The 22,323-nt window shown below is 41.3% G+C and overlaps 1 protein-coding gene across 1 annotated transcript in view; it reads right to left on the bottom strand.

Annotated features, from left to right (window-relative positions):
- The window catches only part of HS6ST3 (heparan sulfate 6-O-sulfotransferase 3), a 756,421-nt gene extending 747,713 nt beyond the window's left edge, over positions 1-8,708 (bottom strand). Inside the window, exon 1 of the mRNA XM_050765982.1 lies at positions 7,885-8,708. Within this exon, the coding sequence (XP_050621939.1) occupies positions 7,885-8,591 (707 nt within the window). The 5' untranslated portion in view covers positions 8,592-8,708. The remainder of the gene's footprint in view (positions 1-7,884) is intronic.
- Between the last annotated feature and the right edge of the window lie 13,615 nt (positions 8,709-22,323).

The raw sequence follows: 22,323 nt of genomic DNA, 5'->3' as shown, positions 1-22,323 counted from the left end.
TGAGTGCCCAGTGAATATCCACAGCATCCTAAGAATTAACATTGACTTTATAATTTATGGCTTCTCTTTTTGCATCACAGCTTGAAAATTCATTTTTACGCTATTCAGGAGGAGAAGTTCCAAATTCAAAAAAGATGGTACAGGTTTAACTATCATTTTATTTTTACACAAAAACAACATATATGTGGTGGGGTGTGGTGGCTCACACCTCTAATCCCAGCACTTTTGGAGGCCAAGACGGGCGGATCACCTGAAATCAGGAGGTCAAGACCAGCCTGGCCAACATAGTGAAAACCTGTCTCCACTAAAAATACAAAAACTAGCCAGGCATGGTGGTGGGGGCCTTTAATCCCAGCTACTGGGGAGGCTGAGGCAGGAGAATTGCTTGGACCTGGGAGGTGGAGGTTGCAGTGAGCCGAGATCTTGCCACTGCACTCCAGCCTGGGTGACAGAGCAAGACTCGGTCTCAAAAACAACAACAATAACAACAAACATATATGCATGTGATGAGTCTCAGGAGAAAATAATAATAGCTAACTCTTTCATGATTTCCTTACTATGTGTCAGGCTTTGTCCTAAGCTCACCATGAGATAGTGCTCTTCTTACTGACAGTTTCCAGAGAAGGAAACTGACGTGCAGAGCAGATAATTGACTTAACCCAGGGCCACATGAGAGAATGTGACTGAATCAGATTAAAATCCAGGTAGTTTGACTTCAGAGTTCATGCTTTCATTTTATTTTATTTTATTTTATTTTAATTAATTTATTTTTAGAGATTGGGTTTCACTTTGTTGCCCAAGCTGGCCTCGAACTCCTGGGCTCAAGAGACCCACCTACTTCTAACCTCCCAAAGTGCTGGGACTACAGTTGTGAGCCACCATGCCTGGCCAGGGTCCATGTCTTTAAACATTACCCCAATTACATCACAAATCAAGCACTCGCATGATTTTCAGTGGCTGATAAATTTGTCATTGTTTTCCTCCAATCTCTCTTGAAGTCTTTGTCCTTATTCATCATCTCTTTCTATTGTTCTCCAATATTACAATCTCCAACCACCATCACCTTCAGCCACCTGGCTTTGACCAGTAGTAATGTAGCATCTATATGAACCAGAGGTTATATTAATAAATACCTCTCTCATCCTCTCACCCTACATCAGAGGTCACATCTCAGTTTAGGCTGATTGTTTTTCTAAAGCACAAATGAATGATTACATTAACCTTTTCAAGAGTCAAATACATCTGTCAGTAAACAAATGAATTTCTGATGTGTGGCATACAGTCTAATAGGATAAACCTCCTCAAATAGTCCAATAAGTCCAATAGTCCAGTAAGTCCAATAAGCTCTGGTCTCCATATTTACTTTTACTTCTATTCTAGAGAATCTGGGGAGTGGGCATCTTGCTAATTATGGAAGGCAACCACTAATAACTAGAATTTGCACCTGAAATAACAGAGTCATGATACAAAACTTTTGATAATTCCATCTTTTAACTAACACAATCTTGTCAAGTTATGCTAATATGTTTTCAAGGTAATCTAAAAGCTGACATTTATTAAGAATCTTCTATAAATTAATCTCTGTGCTGGGCACTTTACATGTGTCTTACTGAGCAACTGTATTTGCCAGAGGAAGATAAAAACAAATAACACTGTCCAAGTTAGAAAATGTTTCCTATTCTTCCCAATACATGAATGCTCAGCTATAATGTAAACAAAGTTGTATTAGCTAATTAAAATCAACAGGGAATTCATAAATGATATCTACAATCTAACAAACTCAAAAACAAGATAAGTGATTACTACAAAATATTAATTTGGCCAATTAAAATCAACAGGGAATTTATAAATGATATCCACAATCTAATGAACTCAAAAACAAGATAAGTGATTACTACAAAATATTAATTTGGATTTTCCATTTAATTGTTTTCATACTGAACCTATTTCTTGGCCCAATAATTTACTTTATGACTCTTAAAATAACATTAGGATTTGCCAGTCTCAATTAAACTGTTTAGCTCATTATCAAGCATAAATAACTTTCAAATGCCATAAGCTTCTGATTGTCTTTAGTCAAAATGAGATGATAATAATTAGCTTTGGGGAATAATAATATAACAGTCTAAGATTAAGCAAATCTACATTGTTGGCAGCTAAATTGGCCTCACTTCTCTTATGAGAACATTTCAATTTCTCTAAAATCAACCCAATCAAAAATTCCAAGGTAACTATCAAGAAGAAAGCAGAAGCATAAATCACCTATTACCATTTACTACTTCCAATTCATGTCTTCACTACTTAAAAAACTGAAAGGGTTTAATTTAACCTCTTACTGATTTATAGCAAATGTTGTTGGTTTGAAGCAGAGCAATACTTTAGGAGACCCTATAATGAACAAATCAGTAGATATGGCCTACAGACAGAACAATCTCATATCTCTTTACTTTTACACTGCTCTTTAGTTTTACACTACAAAAACCTTATGGTAAAAATTAACCTTCTTGGCAGTTCAACAATTCTAATTAGAAGAGACATCAAACAGCTTATGCTTTAGAAAGCAGTTCAGGCCATGATAGTCTAGTCTTTGAAACAGAGCTCTGTAACCTCCTTATATATTTTAGCCTGCTGTCTAAAGGAAAAGCAATAACCAGATAATGTTTCAAAGTGGTTCTGGTTTTTGTGGCAAGTTGTGTTATATTTTCTCATCTTATCTTTTTATACTTATTATTAAGAAGCAGACGACCTAATACACAGGACCCATTTATTGCTTTTGGCCCTGAATGTGTAAAACAGTCTATACCATCAGACTTTACAAAAAGTTTCCTTGGTAGAAATATTTACAAATGCTAGAGGACTAGTACATTTATAATCCTTTTTTTTTTTTCCTATGCATAGGGTAGGAAAAAGGAGATACCCTGCACTCAGCTTAGATTAGAACTAACAAAATTTAAAATAAAGGCCATCCAGGCTAAGCCTTTCCCCAAGAAGAAATTCCTTTTACAACATCAGTAGTTAACCAGACATTCCTAGAGTTTTTACTGAGAGTGAGCACCAAAGAGTTCATGCTCTTTTTAGCCAGTTATAAATTTTATTAAGTTCTTTCTTACTCTGAGTTGAAATCCTATCACTTCTTATCCTAGTTCTACCCTTTGCAGCAACACAGAACAAGTCTCCCTCACCTTCCACGTCTCATTTTTTTTACTATTTGAAGGCAGCTTTTATGTCTCTCCTTATTTTTCTCAACTCAATATTAAATATTACACATTCTTTCAATTAATTCTCATATGACATGGTTTCCAGATGCTGCAAATAAATTCGAGTTGCAGTTTGACTTAAAAGTTTTCCTAAGTGGAATACAAAAAAAGAGAGAGATCTGAAGGTTTATTTATTTCTCATGTATTTGCATCTACAGTTTACATAGTTGGAGGGGTTGTCCAGAATCCAGTGGTCCATCCAGGAGCTGTATCTATGGTAGCTCCTCTCCTTCCTAATAACACACATACACACATACACACACACACACACACACACACACACACACACACCAGTCATATAAATGGTTCTGTGATATAAGGTGACTCAGATAACCTTATCTCTCTCCCTGGCCACAATGATTGACTGAAAGAATAGTCACAAGTTCCAAGCTGGGCTAATCAGAGTCATTCCCAAAAATTTCAAACTGGAACTCAGAGAAGGCCTGCTTCCCTCTCGGCTTGTGGAGCTATTAGATATGAAAAGCATTTGCCCACCTTGTGGAATTGGCCAATTTGACAGAATGAGATCAATATGCAAAGGAGTATGGGAAGAAAGACCCCAAATCTCCAAGTCCAGTCATTCCTGAAACCACCTCTCCCCCACCTTCCTGTGGTGTGACTGGGTTAGCCAATAATTCCCCTCTGGCTGAAATAAGTTTGAGTTAGGTTTGTATAACTTGCAACACAGAAGGTCCTATTTAATATAACATCCACAGGGTTCAAACTATTCTAACAAAACTAACGGAGTGCAGGTCATAAAAGAGAAAAAATGCCATCCTATCTTACAAAATGATGCAGATAGAATATCTTTCCATCATTATTTAAGAATGGGAGTGATACTCACTTACCAAAGATGAAGCCTAGGCTACACAGGGCTGCCAATGTTTACAACGCAATCCCCAGAACTATCGTAGTGCCCGGCACATAGTAAGTAGGTGCTTAAGGCACACTCCACTATACTTTCCATAGTAAACAGAAGATATATAGTAAGCAAAACATTGAATATAAATTATGCAAATGAAGACATGAATTTCCTCAAGAAACCTTAGGTATGTCATTTCACCTTTTTATGGTTACATTCCCCATGAAAAATGTGGGACTAGATTCTCTCTTCAGTCCTTTTTAGCCATAAAATGCTATGATTCTATACATACTCAAGAATGCTAAAAAGGAGTCTTTTAAGGCTTTGGACATGCAGATAAATGGGTATACAGTAATAAAGAAGGAAGCATAAAGAGAGTGAGAAACAATAACCTGCCAAAAAAAAAAAAAGTAACTGGGGGAAAAGCACCACAAAAATAACAGGAAAAAACCATCAGTGATATGATAAAAGAGGTCATTCCGATATGCCATCATCCTATTCCAACCAGTTTCTGTGGTCAGAAGTTATCTCTGTGCTGGATTCAAACCACCAGCCCCAGGTCCTGCCCCTTCACGGCCCACATAATCCATATGATGGCCCCTTCAGGTTTGCCACGTATTTCTCTTCAGAGTTGGCTTCCTTCTTCTGCCTTTAGTCCTAGATGTTCTCACCTCCTCTCTCACCATTCCAGATAGTTTTTTGTGTTACCAAAGGAATGTATATCCAATTATATTGTGTGCCCCTAACTTTGTTCCCACCTTCTCCCCTACAAAGACTGATGACCAAATGTCCATAATTTTCAACTTATTGTTTAAGTTTGCAACCTAGGATGCTTAGTACAAGTAATCATAAAATGGTATCTCTGTAAGGTGACTCATTTATACAGAGCTTCTCTAACAAATTGACCTCATGGTTTTTTAGGAAGAAGGCCTTGAATAGAGAACCTGTTATTGCAATTAACAACTGATATTGCACTATTACTATATATCCACATAGTAAGTATAATATGCCAGCATATTATACCATGCATATATACTATGCTAAGCATTTTGCACGCATTGATTCATTTAGTTCTCACAACACCCCTATAATATAATAGCCATACTAATTATTATCTACACTTTAAAAGTGAAGAAACTGAGACTCAGAAACAGTAACTTACTCCTGGGTACACAGCTAGTAAGTACAAGAGCCATACTTATCTGATTCCAGAATCCTTACTCTTACCCATTATGTGATCCATAAGGGCATTGATCTCTGAGTGAAATTGGGAGGAGACGCTTTGCGGGAACCAAAAGCAGAAAGACTAGGGAACCGAAATCAACAAGATCTGCTTATCAATTTTGCTTAGAGTCAGCCCTATTTGAAGTAGAACCTTGTTTCCATTATGTACCAATAGATTATCTGCCATTTTGCATTGTGAAAATGTACCCTCCATTATCCAGGCTAATCTAGTTGACTGTAGAATGCTGTACACAGACATTACAATGACAGACAACTAATTCAATCTACTCTGCTAGAGAGATGCTACTGTTAACATCCTTTCAACTTTTTCCCTATAGCTTTTGATGCAGAGCACTTCACATATGCCACAACTATTCCCTCCTACAGTATCTAGAGCAAGGAAGTAATTGAGAATTACTGGGAAGAGAGAGAGGGTGAGAAGGAAAAGAAAGAAGGATTATCAAATGAGGTAAAAACAAGATACTACCAAAAATGTGTTTTTTAAGAAAGAAAAGGAAACCAGAACAGGGTGATTAATTGTCTGCTAACTTGTGTTTCAGGGAGAAATGAATGTTTATGCTCCATTACTAAACAAAGAAAATAATTTGATCATACACTAGAAATCATATGTTTAAACAGTCACGGTGGAGTTTTCCTATGTCACAGAATAAAGAGATACTAAGTATTTCCTATAGAAGTGAAACCTTACTGCTTGTCACCTATTCAGGGTCTGTAGTAGCATTATTCATCACTAAGCAAAAATCTAATTATTTTTAGATTCCACATCCTCCTCTAAGTCCTCTAAAATTTTCATCTATTTACTAAGACTTTTAAGTACATGGGACAAAAATAATGCCAGCCCCTACTGAAGAGCAATCAGACTTTTCTATGTGATAATCAATAAGACTCCAGTTTTAGTGAAATGGAAGCTGGGAAGCAGTCTAGCAAACTCTTTGGGGTCAATCAGGAATTAATCTAAACGGAGTACAAGGTTGGATGAAATGTAGCAGAAATTGTGTCTCACTGTAGCAGAAGTTGTGTCTCACTGAAATAATCATGTTATGTGTTAGGAGGTTTGGAAGTAATACTTAACTGAAAAACTGTTTTAAGCTAAAAGAGAGTGGCAGGATCTAAAGTAATACACTATTAAAAATATTTAAAAGCAAAGGATCTGTAAAATATACTAAGTGAAGACCCTAATGCCCTCATTCCAAATCCAGTTTCTTATTCTAACCAATGTGCATTAAACAGGAAAAGGAGCAGGGAGGAGGGAAAGTATTTGAAAAATTGCCAGAGTAAAAAATCCCATAAAGAAATTTCGCTCATTCTTGGAGAAATGAAGTAGAATTAGATGCTTCAGTGGTGGTGAATTCCAGAATCTGGGTAGCTTCCAGTAAATGAAGCTTTTCTATAACGTCAAATGCAAAAGCTATCTGTGCTATCAACATAATGAGCTTGAGCTTTTAAATTCCTATTTCTTCATACCAAATTGTTTGAAACCTTTAAGATAAAAACTTCAATGAACTAGTGTTCCAAGCTTTTAATATTTTCGTCCTTGAGCAAGCATGTCAGATTAATCTTCGAATTGCAATGGGCAGAAAGAACCTTCAACCAAATTCTTAAGCCCATGTCTCTCTCAAAGCATGTTAATAATGTAAGCAGTTTCATTGGCTATTAAGATTTTTAACTTTCCTAATTCTCCACTGTATTACTGTTTTTTAAGGCTAGGAGGCAGGGGATCAAGAATGTCATTCCATCCTGAAAACAAGGGATGTTATTTTATCTTTATACTCACTTAGCACTTAGTACACTGTCAGGCACCCTGTAGGCATTTAATATGTACTTTTGGAATAAGTTGATGTAATGGCCTAGGAAGAGCATGGAAATCTTTCTGAGGACAGGTGAGTCCAAATCCTGGCACTGCTGGGCAACAAAGACCATCTCCAGAATTAGAGTTATCTATCGAGGTAAAGCAGAAATTTGCACGTGTATCTTCAAAGTGTCACCAAGAGGATTGACTGTTTCCTGAGCTGCCACCCAAAAGCCACTTATAGAGGGATCATATTCGTCTCCAGCTTCACCATACCTGGAAAACTCCTGCCTTGCCTCTCTACTCCCCCTTCTTTTTCCTGGGTTTGGGTTTGCACTCCCAAAACTTAAGTTCACAATTTTGCAAGGCTGGTCTAACCCAGACCGCGATCCCCTCCCCATTTCAGGGCGTTTTTTCCAGCGTCCACTGGGAGGGAGGCCAGGCTGTGCTATAGGCACCAGGCAGGATCCACACGGTGGCTCCGCACACCTTCGAGGGTGAAGGCAGAGGGGTGGCGGGAAGCGGTGGGGACTGGGGGAAGAACGAGTTCAGGACCTGGGCACTATCCAGACGTCTCTCATCCCTCCCCAAAGCCACGGCGCCAACCGCCCAAGACGCCAGGAAACCATCAGCAGGGGCAGGGAGCGCGGGGTCGCTCTGGGTCAGGACTGAAGAAGAGGGACTGGGTGGGGGTGGGAGGGGAAGAACTGAGACGGGGCAGGGGACAGTACCTGGTGTGGCTGTGGTTGCGGGGACAGTCCTTCTTCTCCATGATGGCCGGCACGCAGTTGGTGAGCTCCGTCCAGTCGGCGTGCAGCCCGCAGCTCCAGCCGGTGGAGAAGCGGGAGAAGAGCCACGTCTCCTTCTTGCCAGGCCGGTGGCAGGTGCACTTCTTCTGGCCGGCTTTGCAGCTACAAGGCTGCTCCAGCCGGATGTTCTTCACCAGGTGCCGTCCGAACGTGGTGCCCCCGGTCTTCTGGATGTGGAGGAACACGATCACGTCGCGCCCTTTGATGTTGAAATCCACAAAGCGGGTCAGGTCCTTCAGGGTGAAGTTGAAGCGCGGCACGAACCGGGGCAGGGAGCCGTTCTCCGGGGCCTCGGGGTCCGGCTCGTCTTCCTCCTCCTCCTCCTCCTCCTCCCCTCGGTCTCCGGGCTCCTCGTCCTCCTCCTCTGGCGCTGCGGCCCCCCGAGGCCCCTCGGGGGACCCCCGGGGCGGCGGGGGCAGCTGGGGCCGCCGCTCCCACTCCTCGGGCGGCGCCTGAGCCCGGCGGGCGGGACCCGGGACGGCGGGCGGGCCGGCCTCCCCCGCGCGGGGCTGCTCCCCGAAGTTGGTGCAGGAGCTGGTGCAGGAGGGGGACACGTACTGGTACATGATGACCACGAAGAGGAGAGTGAGCACCGGCGTCAGCAGCCACTTGTTGAACCTTTCATCCATGGTCCCGCTCTCAGGCCGTCAGGCGAAGCGGCGGCGGCGGCGGCGGCAGGGCGGACGGGCGCCCGCTCGGAAGTTTCGGGGACTCCGGGGCGCGGCTCGGAGCCCGCCGTTCCTCCATGCCCCTGACGCCGAGGCGTGCGGCTGGCTGGCGGCCCCGCGGCCCTTGGGGCTGGCGGAGCCGGGGCCTGCGAGCCGGGCGGGGGAGGCGGGCGCCGGCGCGCTCGGCTGCGGCTGCGGCGTGGGACGCCCTGCGCTCCCGGGGGCGCCCGGGCCAGCCCGCTCCCTGCTCCCGCCCCGGCGCGGCGCTCTCAGGCGACGCGCGGCATCCCGCCGGCGGCTTGCGGGCGCTCAGGCGCTGAGGAGCGCGGTTCGGGTCCTGGACCTGCAGCGCGCAGCCGGGGAGCCGGGTAGCTGCGGCCGCGAGCGCTGGAGCTGCATGAGGCTCGCCAGGGCGCCGGCCAAGGGCGAAGGCGCGGCCCGGTCCCGCCGCCCCGGCCGGCCGCGGCACCGCGCCCGGCACGCGCGCCCGGCGCCTTTGCCTGCAGGTCGCGGGGCTCTGGAGCCGCGAGGGCTGACGGCGCTCGCCGCAAGTTTGCAGAGCGGCCCCCGCAGCGCAGCGGCAGCGGGCGAGGCGCCTCTGCTGAGACGCCTCTCCCGGCGAGTCGCACTGCCGCTCCGGGCTGTCCGCCCAGGCGCAGGCACGCAGACACACTCGCACACACAGGCTGGCACCGCCACAACCCGCCAGCCGGTGTGACAGGAGCCCTGCTACCCGCAGCAAAAACCTGCCCTAGGTACGGAGCATGCGCCAAAGCCTTCCCCAGCCCCGGAGGAGTTTCCAGGGGAGGAGTCCGCCGCTCCGCGGGGCTCGGATGAGGCAGCTGGGGGTGGGAATCCCTTCGGCCTGGAGCGAGGAGAGATTTGGCAGAAAGGCAAAGGTGGGGCGAGAAGAGGCCCCGAGGTAAGCGTCGCTGGCGCGGATCTGAGACCTTAAAATGGGCAGCTTCTCCGTCTGGTAGTGGCCGGCCTTATTTGCAGGAATAACACCTGCACACTCCCGGGAAGACTCACCTAGACCAGACTTCACACGGGTTGGCAGCTCCCTTCTCGGCAGGGGAACGTGGCTCCAGACTGCTGTGAATTTCTACCCAAGACATTCTAACTGGTGCTCGAGTTTTATGCTGATCCTCCCTGAACAACAAACTTGGTGCGTCCAACTATACAACTGTATTCAACCAGCATCAATTAACCATTAAGCACCTACTGTGTATCAGGCTCTATATTCAACACACACTTTCTTTCAGCACCAGACAGTCCAGCCCTCAACCATGCAGTACTTAGAACATAAAAAGTTTAGGGATCACCTCCTAAAAAAAATCATTCTACTAATAGACATTGAACTCCTAAATGTTCAAGATTTATTCCGTCCCAACAATGGTGGAAGATAAGACTTATGCTTGCCTATATTTCATAAGTCCTAATTTGTATACAGATGTTTTTGGAAACTTTATTTTTCAAACATCTAGATACTGCATTTAGTGTTACCCCAGAACTAAATCTTTGCTCGGTAACAACTTCTGTTTTTCAGATAGGGAAAAGATATACCATCAAATTGTTGTAACTGCCCTACAACATTCCCTAGACCTGCTCGACCTATTTTCCGAGTGGACAGTAGCAATGTGTTAAAGGTGAGGAGGATGCAGTGTGATTCCCTGGCCCAGGCCAATGTGTCCCTCCCAGCTACACTACCAGCTGCAGTCTGCTCCACCTGGTATTCCACAGATGTGCTATAATATTTCATAGCAGCCCACCTTCCCATCTGGCCTCTTTGTGAAACCATGCACTTGTTTCTTCCCGAGACACTCTGCCGATGTCATCTATTTATCAGGGTGTCCCCTCTGCAGCCATCAGTGAAGATCCAGAGTTCTTTCAAGGAAGCTAAAGCTTGCCCATAGGATACTATTTTCATTGTTTAGACAGGTGGAATTCTTCTCAACAAAACTTCCCTACTCTGCTTTCTTTCCTGTTTTCAACTCTATAAACAACTCCAATCCGTGCCTTTCCTAATATGTGGGAGCTTATATTAGCAGAAAAGGTGTTGGGTGAGATGAATCAGCTTCTTTAAAGCTTTTTTGATTATATTTTCTTTGTCTCTCACCTAAGTTTGAAATCCTATTAATGGCATCACACCTCACTCCACAGCAAGAAATTGTGATAAAACAAACAGCAATAAAACCCAACAATTATTTTCTGAATGTGTCTGGTTAATATACACATACCTCTGCTCTAGCTAAGTAAAATATCATTATACCTTTTTATATCACCTTATCGAAGAAGCTTCTCATTTCCTATAAAATTGCTTGACATCACATGGATAAATATCACCTTATTAGCTACCAAAATGGATAACCATAATACTAGTGGTAATTTGTATAGTGGAAAGCACTCCCCTAGCCATTATTTCATTTGCTTCTCAGAACAACACTATAAGGAGATAAGAGAAGTATAATATCCCATTTCAGAAATGAGGAAACTGAAGCAAGGAAAGCTAGGTGAAAGCAAAGCCAAATTAGAAACTGCTAACATCCCTAAAATACATTCACTGAAGAAGTTCAACAAACATCAACAACAGAGCCCATAATTTCCTCTGTCCCCTCTTGAGACCATTTGAGTCAAGAGGCAGGAAGAGACAACAGAATTGCAATAGAATAATTAAATTATGATCCCTCTCCTCCTGACTTTATAGGCAAAGCTGAGCAATTCTTTCATCCTGCAGTATTTTGTCACTTAGTCTATTAGTTTCAAGAAAGAGGGAAAAATAACAATAACAATCATAAAATGATTGTATAATTGTTAAAATAAATCACTTAGGAGAATTGTAAAAATAAAATGTACAACAAACATACAGCAGCTATATTGCTAAGAAAAATGTGTATTTCCATAAATAAGTGTACCTTTAACACTTTCCAAAGAACATTATCCCCGAAAATCTCGTTTTGTTTTCAGTAAAATAGCTATTGAAGTGACACCATTTCCTTGAGGTAACCACAAGGAAAACAATGCATAGAATGAAGGCAATTACACAGACAATTCAGGCATGTACTCAAAAATTCATTTTTTAATAATAGGTAACTTTGGTCGTGTAAATACAGTCTGTCCCAGGTGTGGTCTCCCTATTACAGTTGTGGAACTTGGTGTGAACCTAATCAAAGCTCGTAAATCACACAATAAACAGGCTTCCTTATCTATAAGGGCAGACCTCACATTCAGGCAAAAATGAATAGAAACTTTCTAAAATTGAATACTCTCTAGGTAAAAACGCAAAACATACTTGCATTCAGCCTACTATAGTTACTCCACGATGACACCAGCTGGCAATTGTTTCTCCCTAACAGATTGCAGCTACTATGATTCCTACACAAATTATTAAAATAATAAAAATAATGTTTTCAAAGAGCTTTCTTCCACTTCCTTTGCCAGTCTAGCAATGAGCTTAACACTATCTGTGAAACAATTTGTTCACCTAATTTTATGCCTTAATAAGCTTTACTACAATTATTTTCTTGCCTGATTCTTTCTCTGCCTTGACTTTAGTATCCTTCCTGCGTGTTCTTCTGCAATATTCTCAAACCTGTTACCAACATCGCACTCCCCCAGGATTCAAACTTTTGATTAGAACAGTCTCCATTTAATCAAGTTCAATTGGGAAATAAAATTGCATCTCAACTTCTCCATTTTCCCTTTGGTGCCAGAAACTGCCTTGAGAATGTTGAAGAAACCCTGGAGAGATTAACAATCCAAATGATCACAGAGAATAGTTTTGGATCCCCTACGTTTGTACAGAGGAAGAGAGATATGAATGCCCTTCAGTAGAGATGAAAATAAAACAGATAATGTAAGTCATTGGCAGCATGACTGTCTCCTACAAGAATAGAAAGTGCTCTTATATACTGAAATGACTTCTGTTTTTCAGTTTTGTAAACAATCTTTCTCCCCACAAAAGCCCCTGGGGTAAGCAGTTTTGCAAATAACCAGCAAAGTGACAGCTTTCTTTTTCCTCAGGAAGTTAAGCAAACAGAGCCCACATACTTAGAACCAATGGCAGAAAGAATTGGGATATATACTGGTTGTGATATATTCCGGTTCACTACATTATTGTAACTTTGGGGCAACCACGACCCTACATACCACTTTCCATAAAGTTCTATTTATCTGAACAGTTCATTCTTTGCCTTATTGTTTAACATCCACCATAGATAGTTGCCTATAAGGAAGAATGGAAACCATCTGTATGTATAATGTATTCATTAACTCAGTATAGTGTAAGTAGATGCACTAATCTTTTCCCAATAGATACTCTTTTATTTCTTTGATAAGGACTTGTTGAGCATTTACTATGTACTGTATACTCTTCTGAATGCTTTAGATATGCTATTAAACAAGAATAAGGATCCTGTCCTCATGTAGCTTATAGTCTAACAGTGGAAAAATACATTATAAAGAAGTAAGCAGGATTCATTCATTCGATTCGAAGACATATATTGAGCCCTTGCTGTATGCCATGTAGTTTTAGGTATTTGGGATACACTGATGAACAATAAAGACAATAATTTTTACCCTCAAACATTTGAATTCCGGCAGGGTAAAACAGTAGGGAAGAAGTCAGAGAGGCAATGGGAGGAAGGTTATGTCAGGCCTTGTGGGCCATTGTGAGAATTTGACTTTGAGAAATGAGGAGCCACTGGAAGATTTGAACAGTTTTAAAGGGATCCTTCTGAGTGTTTTATTGAGAGTCAACTGTAAAAGGGAAAACACAGAAGCAGGAAAACTGGTTAAATGGCTATTCCAGTAATCAGGTGAGATTGATGGTGGCCCAGACCAAAACAGGGTAGTTGCAGAGGTGGTCGGAAGAGATCAGATTGCCTGCATTTTCAAGACAGAGCCCTCGGAGTTTCCAGACAGATTGAATGTGGGGTAAAAGAAGAAGAGAGGAGTCGAGGATGATGCCAAAGTTTGGGGCCTAAACAACTGAAAGGACGGAGTTGTCATCAAAAGGGATGTCAACTGAGATAATTACAAGTGCTACGAGGGGACATAGCAGGTAATATGACAGAGAATTCACGGCAGGGTGGAGGGAATGGGGCAGGCCTTTCCACTGGAGAGTCAGAAAAGCGTGTTGTTACATAGAGGCAAAGGGGCTAAGTCCTGAAAGATTAGAACGGTCCAGCCATGCCAGACATCCTGGAGAAGAGCTTTCTCAGCAGAACAATAAGCACGAAGGTCTGGAACAGAAAAGAGTTTAGGGGGCTTCAGACAGACAAATGATAGAGAAACGACAGAGAGAGAGGTTTGGAGTCAGAGCCATGATAGTGGGTGCAAAGTAGTCATTGAGGACATGACAGGACTGATTAATACTAAAAGCTCACTGGGTTCCGTGAAGAATGGATTAGGAAAGACAAAAGAGAAAGCAGGGAAATCAGTTAGGAAGTGACTGTTGTTCTCCAGGCAAGAGATGATGGGGACTTGGGCTAGGCTGGCAATGGTGGGGAAAATAATTTACAGACGTGAGTCCACAGGCCTGGTATGGAAAGATTTCACTTCTTTCATTTTCAAATAACAAAATGAGACTTTGCCTTTAAGATTCTATTGCCTGAGACAGAGAGAAATGAGAAGCATTCAACTTACATTAATTCAGCCACTTCTGAGTTAACCTCTATATCTTTGGAATAAATAGTCAAATTTGTGTTTCTCCCCTCCCCTTCCTCTTTGCCTTCTCCTACAGTGAGCTAAGCACTTTCATACTGGCTAAGGGAATTGTGGTCTGCAGGGGAGTTTCCTTTTCCCGCTGGTCCCTCTCACCCCCGCACCCCCCATGTGCAGTTATTCCTACCTGGTCGCAGGTGCAAGCCTGGATTTCTGCTGGGTCTTCTGCTCTCTTGTTAGAATCTAGGCTGTCATGTCCACATGCTCTACATCTTCCTCCACTGTCTGCCACCTCAGCTCTTCTGTGGCCTTTTCCCAAGGGCCTGTTAGCATGGAAGCCAGTGATGTTTAACCCCATCAGATGGAGCACTCATTTTTATTGAACAAATGTTTTGAAGTAATCCCTTTAATGATCTCAAGTTAAGCATCACGGACAATAGAATCTACCTACACACAATTTCTCAGAAATTAACATAATACTCTAATTGTAATGTAAATGAAACATGAAAAGAAAGTAATTAATAAAACACTGTGTATTGCAACATGTAAATGCTGAGACCTGACTACAGTAGACAACATAAAGAAGTTCTCAGATGCTTATGTCTTTTAACTATCTCAAGTTTGGACATAAGAAAAGTAAGAGCAGAAGACTTTCCTTTCAAGAAGAAAATAAAAGAGCAGAGGTGTTTGTGGACACCAGAATTAAACTTAGTGATAGGATAAGTGAGAATAAATCTGACTTAAAAATAGACATATAAGGCCAGGCGTGGTGGCTCACGCCTGTAATCCCAGCACTTTGGGAGGCCGAGACAGGCAGATCACGAGGTCAGGAGATCGAGACCACGATGAAACCCCATCTCTACTAAAAATACAAAAAATTAGCCGGGCGTGGTGGCGGGCACCTACAGTCCCAGCTACTTGGGAGGCTGAGGCAGGAGAATGGCGTGAACCTGGGAGGCAGAGCTTGCAGTGAGCCGAGATCGTGCCACTGCACTCCAGCTTGGGCCACAGAGCAAGACTCCGTCTCAAAAAAAAATAGACATATAAGAAAAAGAAGAGAAAAACCTTAGTTGAAGCAATCACATACCCAGATAAAAATATAGACTTTTAGAATGAAGAAACTGGGGAAGTATAATGTTCCCCAATTAGCTAGGCTTTTAAAAAAATGTCAGGTCAAAATACTTCCCTATAACATAAAATATCTCAAAAAACATAACTTCTATCTTGAAATCCTACTATACGTCAAAGGATAATCCAGTTTCTGAATGTAGGGAAATATTTGCAAGTCACATGAATGCAAGACAATTCTATCATTGCCCCCACCAAATAAATGCCAGTAATAAATAAACCATTGTGAGATGCTGACCAAACACCAAACTGCAGGCTATAAACTCTTTCCTAGCCATTAATTCCACTCCTATTGAATATCTAGAAATCCCCCTGTCTTTCCTCCGTCAAAAAAAAAGCTAGTTTGGAAGACGTAAAAAGACTAAGTCAGAACACACTTTTCCTCACTGTCCTTACACTTTGGTTCTTGATAATAAAGGCACATTTTAGAATTTTTAAATGATGCCATCTTTTTTCCCCCTTTGAAAAGTCTGATTTTGAAACCATTTGAAATCAAGGCAACATAGTAAGTGATAGTACTCAGATTTGAACCAGGTAGTCTGATTCCAGAGGTGGAAAGAAGTGATTGGATCCAAGATGGATGTTGGAAGTCAAATCAACAGGATTTGCTGAAAGATTGGATAAGAGGGAGTGAACAATGGATGAATCAAAGATGATTCTCGGGGTGTCTCCTGAGTTCCTGGAAGCCTGACAGTTCCATTTACTAAAAAGAGGAAAATGAGAGAGAAAATGTTAGGAGGTGTTGAGGGTGGGGAGCAGGAAGGGTGGATTTTGAGTTCTGCTTTAGGTGAGCTAGGTTTAGACTGCTAATGAGACAGCTAAATGGAGATATCAAATAAATAGCTGGATATAGGATCTAGAGCTCATGCAATAGTTCTGGACAGGAGATTAAAATGTGATGGTTTTAATAACATCAGTAACATAATAGCAGTGAGTGCTCAATAAATATTTGTTGACAGAATCTGTGAAAGACTAAGTAAGCAATTACCATGGTCCAAGAGAGAAATGAGACCTCAAACAAAAGGAATAGCAATGGAACAGAAGTGTACACATTTGAGAAATATTCCAAAGGTAGAATCAATAGGATTCAGTGACTAAGTAGGAAGGGGTGAGAGAGGAAGAAATTGAGAATGACTCAAAGTGTGCTAGCTTGGAAAGCTAAGTGAATGGTAAGGTCATTAATGTGGGAGGCAAAACAGATATGGGACTGGGCATGAAAATCAGTGTAGATGACTATTCTTTCTCTTAACAAAGTAAAATGTTTGTGTTTTTCAAATAGCTTTGAGCTTCAAAATGTTTGCTTGCATTTTAAGAAAGCAAGCTTTAAAAATACACTTTAATTTGTCTACAGCAAGACAGATAACTTTAGTTTAATTATTACCTTTGGAAAAAAAAAATCCTAGGTAGAAACACATTTGGTAAAAACTATTTTCGCTTTCCTAATATTTTATATCACAAATCAGAATGTAATCCTCCTCTTTTCTACATTGGCCATGAATTTTATTTTTTTTCTCTCTCTCTTCATACATATGGATACATTTTTTTTTAATCATAAGAAATCAAATGTCTAAAGCAGGCTCTAAGAGATATTTAAGGTAATTGTTCTTTGCTCCATTAGGATGGCCCTTTTCAACAGCACAGAAAGACAGATGGTCCAGAAGCTTCTAAGAGCAGCCTTTAAATAGGACTCTCAGTTTTTTAGGTACTTACCACAATGCTTTGCACTTAGTAGGCACCTGAATAAATGTTCTTTGAACACGGTAAGAAGTAAATATGTCCTCCTGTTAAATTGCCAAAAGAGTTTTCACAAACTCCCTTGCTAACATATCCCTAGCTGCAAAACCCTGACACTTCTTGCTTACATTTTATCTAAGGTGAAGTGAGCTTTGACTCCCTTGGCAAATCGTTCAATGTGTTCCTACTACTGATAACAACCTTTTTAGTATGACCTTTTACTATCATTTAAACCAATGTTCCTAGTGAAATGTCTGTTGAATTATACCACACAAAAGCAAAATTTCATCATATATATATATATATATGTGAATATACATATTCATTTATCAAAAAGACTGGTCACCTTGCCATGGAAGCATATTAGCTACCCGACAAAATTATTTTTTGCTACCTTATAATGGTTATTAAACAGAACCTTTTTCTCTTCCAAACCTATATAATTACTTCTCTTTTTTTTCCTCTAAGGGATCAGGCAGTAAACACCTATTGTCCTGAGAGCATTTTCGCAAAGTTTTGAGTTCTGCTTACAATTGCTCTGGTTTTCTATTTTATCAAGAAGCATATTCTGAATGTTTTTAAAATCCACAGTTTAATGTAGCCACAAATCTTCGTACCCAAACCCAAGTCAAGGTCTTACATATAACCTCAGCAGTGCGTATTCATTGTTATTCAATTAATTAATATTAGTATTTGTTTTTAAAATCACATTGTGAGGCTCACGGCTTTTTATCTAATTAATTCTTAATTGTACTCCAGACACTCAAATTCCGTATACTTTATGTACAAAAAGTCATTTTGAAACAGTTGCTCTGTCAGTTTTCTTCCTTCCATGCACTGTAGATGTCTACTGATCACTCTTTCCCATGAATTGCTCATTTAATGCTAATTCTCCCCAATTATTGTTAGTTAAATGTTGTTCTTGTGATTTTATAAGGCAATAATACATCATTTAAGTGTCTTACTCTAAGGTGTTGTCCTAATGTAGCAAATGCAAAAACATCTCATTCCCCGAAAGAAAGGAAATTGAAACATCTGTCTTTCTGGGTCTTTGTTGTGAGTTCTACTTGCTAAAAGTGCAAAATGGCAGAGCAAGATAAAATGATCATGTGCCTCCCATGATGGTTACTTAACCAAATCAATCATACCACCCATGGAGGAGTGTTTGCTTGCGGAGAATGAAAATGAGTACTACCAGGTCTTTGACTACTACTCTTTCCTTGGTCTATTTTACCAGCTCTTGCTCTACCACTTTATCTCTGAATGTTATCTGTCTACATTATCAGCTCCCTCTTCTCATCTACTGTGCTCCAATGGCAAAGACTCTGCCTCCCACTTTACCTTCCCACCACATACCAAACACACACATAGACTCACACACACACACACACACACACACACACCCCGTTTTCTATTCCTGGCGGCCTTCCATAAGGAAAATTCTTCTCCATCCTCTCCATCTGATGATTCAGCTTGCCCTTCCACTCAACTGAAATAGCTTCTCTTCTGTATAGAGATTTCCATAATCCCTCCATTCCAGTAAAGTTAATTATTGCCTCCATTTATTCAACCTTACTACAATTACGTAGCTCTATTACCATACTGTGTATTTAAATTATGTTTAAATGGCTGACTCTTATGAAAGTCTGTGAGCTCTTTGTGGGGAAGCACTATTGATTATTGATATCTGTATTGATCTGAGGTAGGCAGAATTCCAAGATGAGTCCCAATGACTCTTACCCTTGTATAATCCTATCCTGTTGAGTATGGACAGAAACTGTGATTATGTTATGTTATAGGGCAAAAGGGATATTATCTGGGTTAGACATGACCTAATCACATGAGTCCTTTAAAAGTAGAAAATTGTCTTCAGTTGGTTGCAGGGAAGACATTAGAAAGACACACTCCTGTGTACAGCCATACCACCCTGAATGCAACCAGTCCCGTCTGATCTTGTCAGCTAAGCAGAGTTGAGCCTCGTCAGTACTTGGATGGAAGAAAGACACACTTACGCTGACCTGGAAGAAGATCAATAATCATATTGTGAACTGTCTATGGGGGCCAGGTAGCAGACTGCCAGTAGCCTCTAGGAGCTGAGAGCAAGCAGTCCTTGACCAACATTCAGTAAGAAAACAGGAACTTCAATCACGCTGCCTCAAGGAACTGAATTCTGCCAAAAGCTGAATGAACTTGGAATCAGGTTCTTCCTCAGCATCTCTAGACAGAAAATCAGCCCAGCCGACACCTTGATTTTAGCATTGTGAGACCCTAAGCAGAAAGCCCAGCCATGGCATGCCTGGGCTTGTGTCCTACAGAACTGTGAACTAATAAATGATTGTTTTTCTAAGCAATTACATTTGTGGTAGTTCGTTATGTTGCAATAGAAACTACACACTAGTACAGTGCCTGGTACATAATAAAATATTGGCTGGTCAGTTGTTGCTTGGTTGATTTGAATTAATGAATGAGAGTATGGAAGGAAGGACAGAGTAAAAAGAAAGAGAGGAGGATGAAAGAAATGTGCTATGCAGAAAAAAGTTTGTATTTTGGCCCATTCTAACAAATGAATTTTCAGAGAATGAGCAGACACTTTCTTGGAATGATTGATTGGGCTTTCTAGCTGAAGAAATGTGGCAGACCTATTATACCTGTTTAGATTAGCTTTTTCTGCTCATGTTTCCTAACTTCCGTCCCATCCCTCATCCGTAATCATTCCTTGACCCTGTTGTCATCCTTACCCTGACTCCGAATTGTCTGGTTAAAAAGAAAAACATAGCCCTGACAACTGTCAGCTAGTAGCTGGCCTAGTTGCTACCAGCTATGCCACAGTGTTTTCCTGTTGAATATAAACAGCTTCACATTATTTCAGCATCAGGTGAGAACTCACCGTAATTATAAAGTAGACAAAAAAGACCACTCCATAAACTTGCTTGAACAGAGTTCAAAACAAAGAGACTGTGCAACCACAAAACAATCAAACATCTTCCAAAGAATATGAATGACAACTGCTTCCCTTCCAATGTCAACTCTAGCTCTGCTCTATTCCTCCTGCCCCTTAAATAAAAAATATTAAGATACCCATTCACCTAATTGGCCTGCGTTCTGACAGATTCCAATCCGGACCCCTGCTTCTTTGAATCCTCCCCCAAATCATTTAACACAAGCACAATTCTTAAAATAAGCTCCTCCTAACTCCCTCTTTTCAAGACAATTTATGGTTCCTCATGGTGTGTGATCTTCTTAACTGCAGCAAGCAATAGACTCATCTTTGCTTGACTAAAGGTATTTTCCTGGAGGTCTCCTCTGGCTTCGTGGACCTCCACAGAGGTGAGGATATCCAGGCTAGACACCTCTTGGATGCAATGTCATGAGTGTTTAATGACTCATTGTTGGGGTATGTCAAAGTAAAAATAGCTGAATCTAAAAGTTTGCACAAATCATCATACACCCTCTTCTCCAAAGCTGAGGGCACTTCAGACTTACCTACAAATGCCACCTCTCGGGAGCTGGTTTCCACAGCCCAATAGTGACCCCAGGAAAGTGACAATTGACTATCACAGTGGTGACTCTGGATCGAGTCAGGATTGCTGCTAATCTCATCATGAGTCACTGTCCATATTCTGTTTTCCTTGCTCCTTTCCAACTCCTGAGCCCCCAAAACCCAAGTGCATAAACATTGCTTGGGCTCTGTCCTGGTCCCTGTTCCCAAGTGGTAAGAGGGGTAGAAATTCCCTGAGTAAACTGCAGAATGTATAAAGTATTTAGGTTTGGATTAAGGCCAAGGACAAGAGTGTAATTGCTATTAATTTTATTTGAGGTGAGACTTAGACTGTAACTGTAGGCTTTTCTAAGAATAAAGACTTATGATAGAATCAGACAGGTAAAAATGTGATTAATAGGACTCAAGATAGGTAGGTGAGCTAGGCTCAGATTTGACTGACAATCAAAGGCTTGCTCCAGGTAAGCATACAAGGAAAAAGCTGGTATGGATGGGGAAGGGTGAGTCTTTGGGTGTTTATTGCTCTAAACCAGAGATTCTCAACCTTGGATGAGCAATGGAATCATCTTGGGAACTCTAAAAATTCCTAATATCAAGGCAACATTGCAGATCAATTAAATCAGAATCTGGGATCCAGGCATCAGAATTTTTAAAACTCTCCATGTGATTCCAGTGTAAAGTCAAAGTTCAGTTCAAGAAATAAAATATTATGGCCAAGTGCAGTGGCTCATGCCTATAATCCTAGCACTTTGGGAGGCCAAGGCAGGCAGATCATCTGAGGTCAAGAGTTTGAGACCAGCCTGGCCAACATGGTGAAACTCTGTCTCTACTAAAAATACAAAAGTTAGCCGGGTGTGGTGGCACACGCCTATAGTTCCAGCTACTAGGGAGTCTGAGGCGGGAGAATTGTTTGAACCCAGGAGGCGGAGGTTGCAGTGAGCCAAGATCGTGCCACTGTACTCCAGTCTGGGCAACAGAGTAAGACTCCTTCTCAAAAAATAATAATCATAATCATAATAATAAATTATACATAAATAAATAAAATGTTATCTGTACCTTCGAGGGACCCTGTTATCTCCTCCTATATTTCCCTTCCCTTTCATACTTTCTTCTACATTCCAGAGGTGTAGAGTTCACCCCTTGAACTTTTTGTTAACATTCTCTGATTTCTCTATGGTTTTAACACTATGCATACAACTCTCAACAATATATTGCTTTATCTGCTTTTTAACTTTACATAAGGGGACTTACCCTGTATATATCCTTCTGTGATTTGCTTTTTCACTAATCAATATGTTTTTGAGATTAACTATGTGAGTATATGTAGCTGCTGTTCATTCATTTTCTTTGGGATCCTACTATTTCCTCCAAGCAGTGTCTCAAATCTGAATTTCTCTTCTTACCTCTTGCCAGGAGACAAAGGGACCATATGAAAACAGAAATGTGTACAGGTATAAGTTTCTATCCTTTTCATAAGGGAAGTATGTAACCTACCTCTAATTACCACCTCAGGTTACTTACGTTTCCTGATTCTTGAATAATTATCATTTGACAATTTTTTAAAAATTTTAGACAAAGAAAACAGCATGGACCCATTTCGTTCATAAAAAAAAAAAAAAAACCTTCAGATTGTCAGTTTTGCTTCCACACAATTCTATTTTGTAAATA

The sequence above is a fragment of the Macaca thibetana genome, chromosome 17 (assembly GCF_024542745.1).
Source record: "Macaca thibetana thibetana isolate TM-01 chromosome 17, ASM2454274v1, whole genome shotgun sequence".
Taxonomy (NCBI): domain Eukaryota; kingdom Metazoa; phylum Chordata; class Mammalia; order Primates; family Cercopithecidae; genus Macaca; species Macaca thibetana.
The sequence above is the reverse complement of the archived record's forward strand: the minus strand, read 5'-3'. Positions and strand labels throughout refer to the sequence as shown.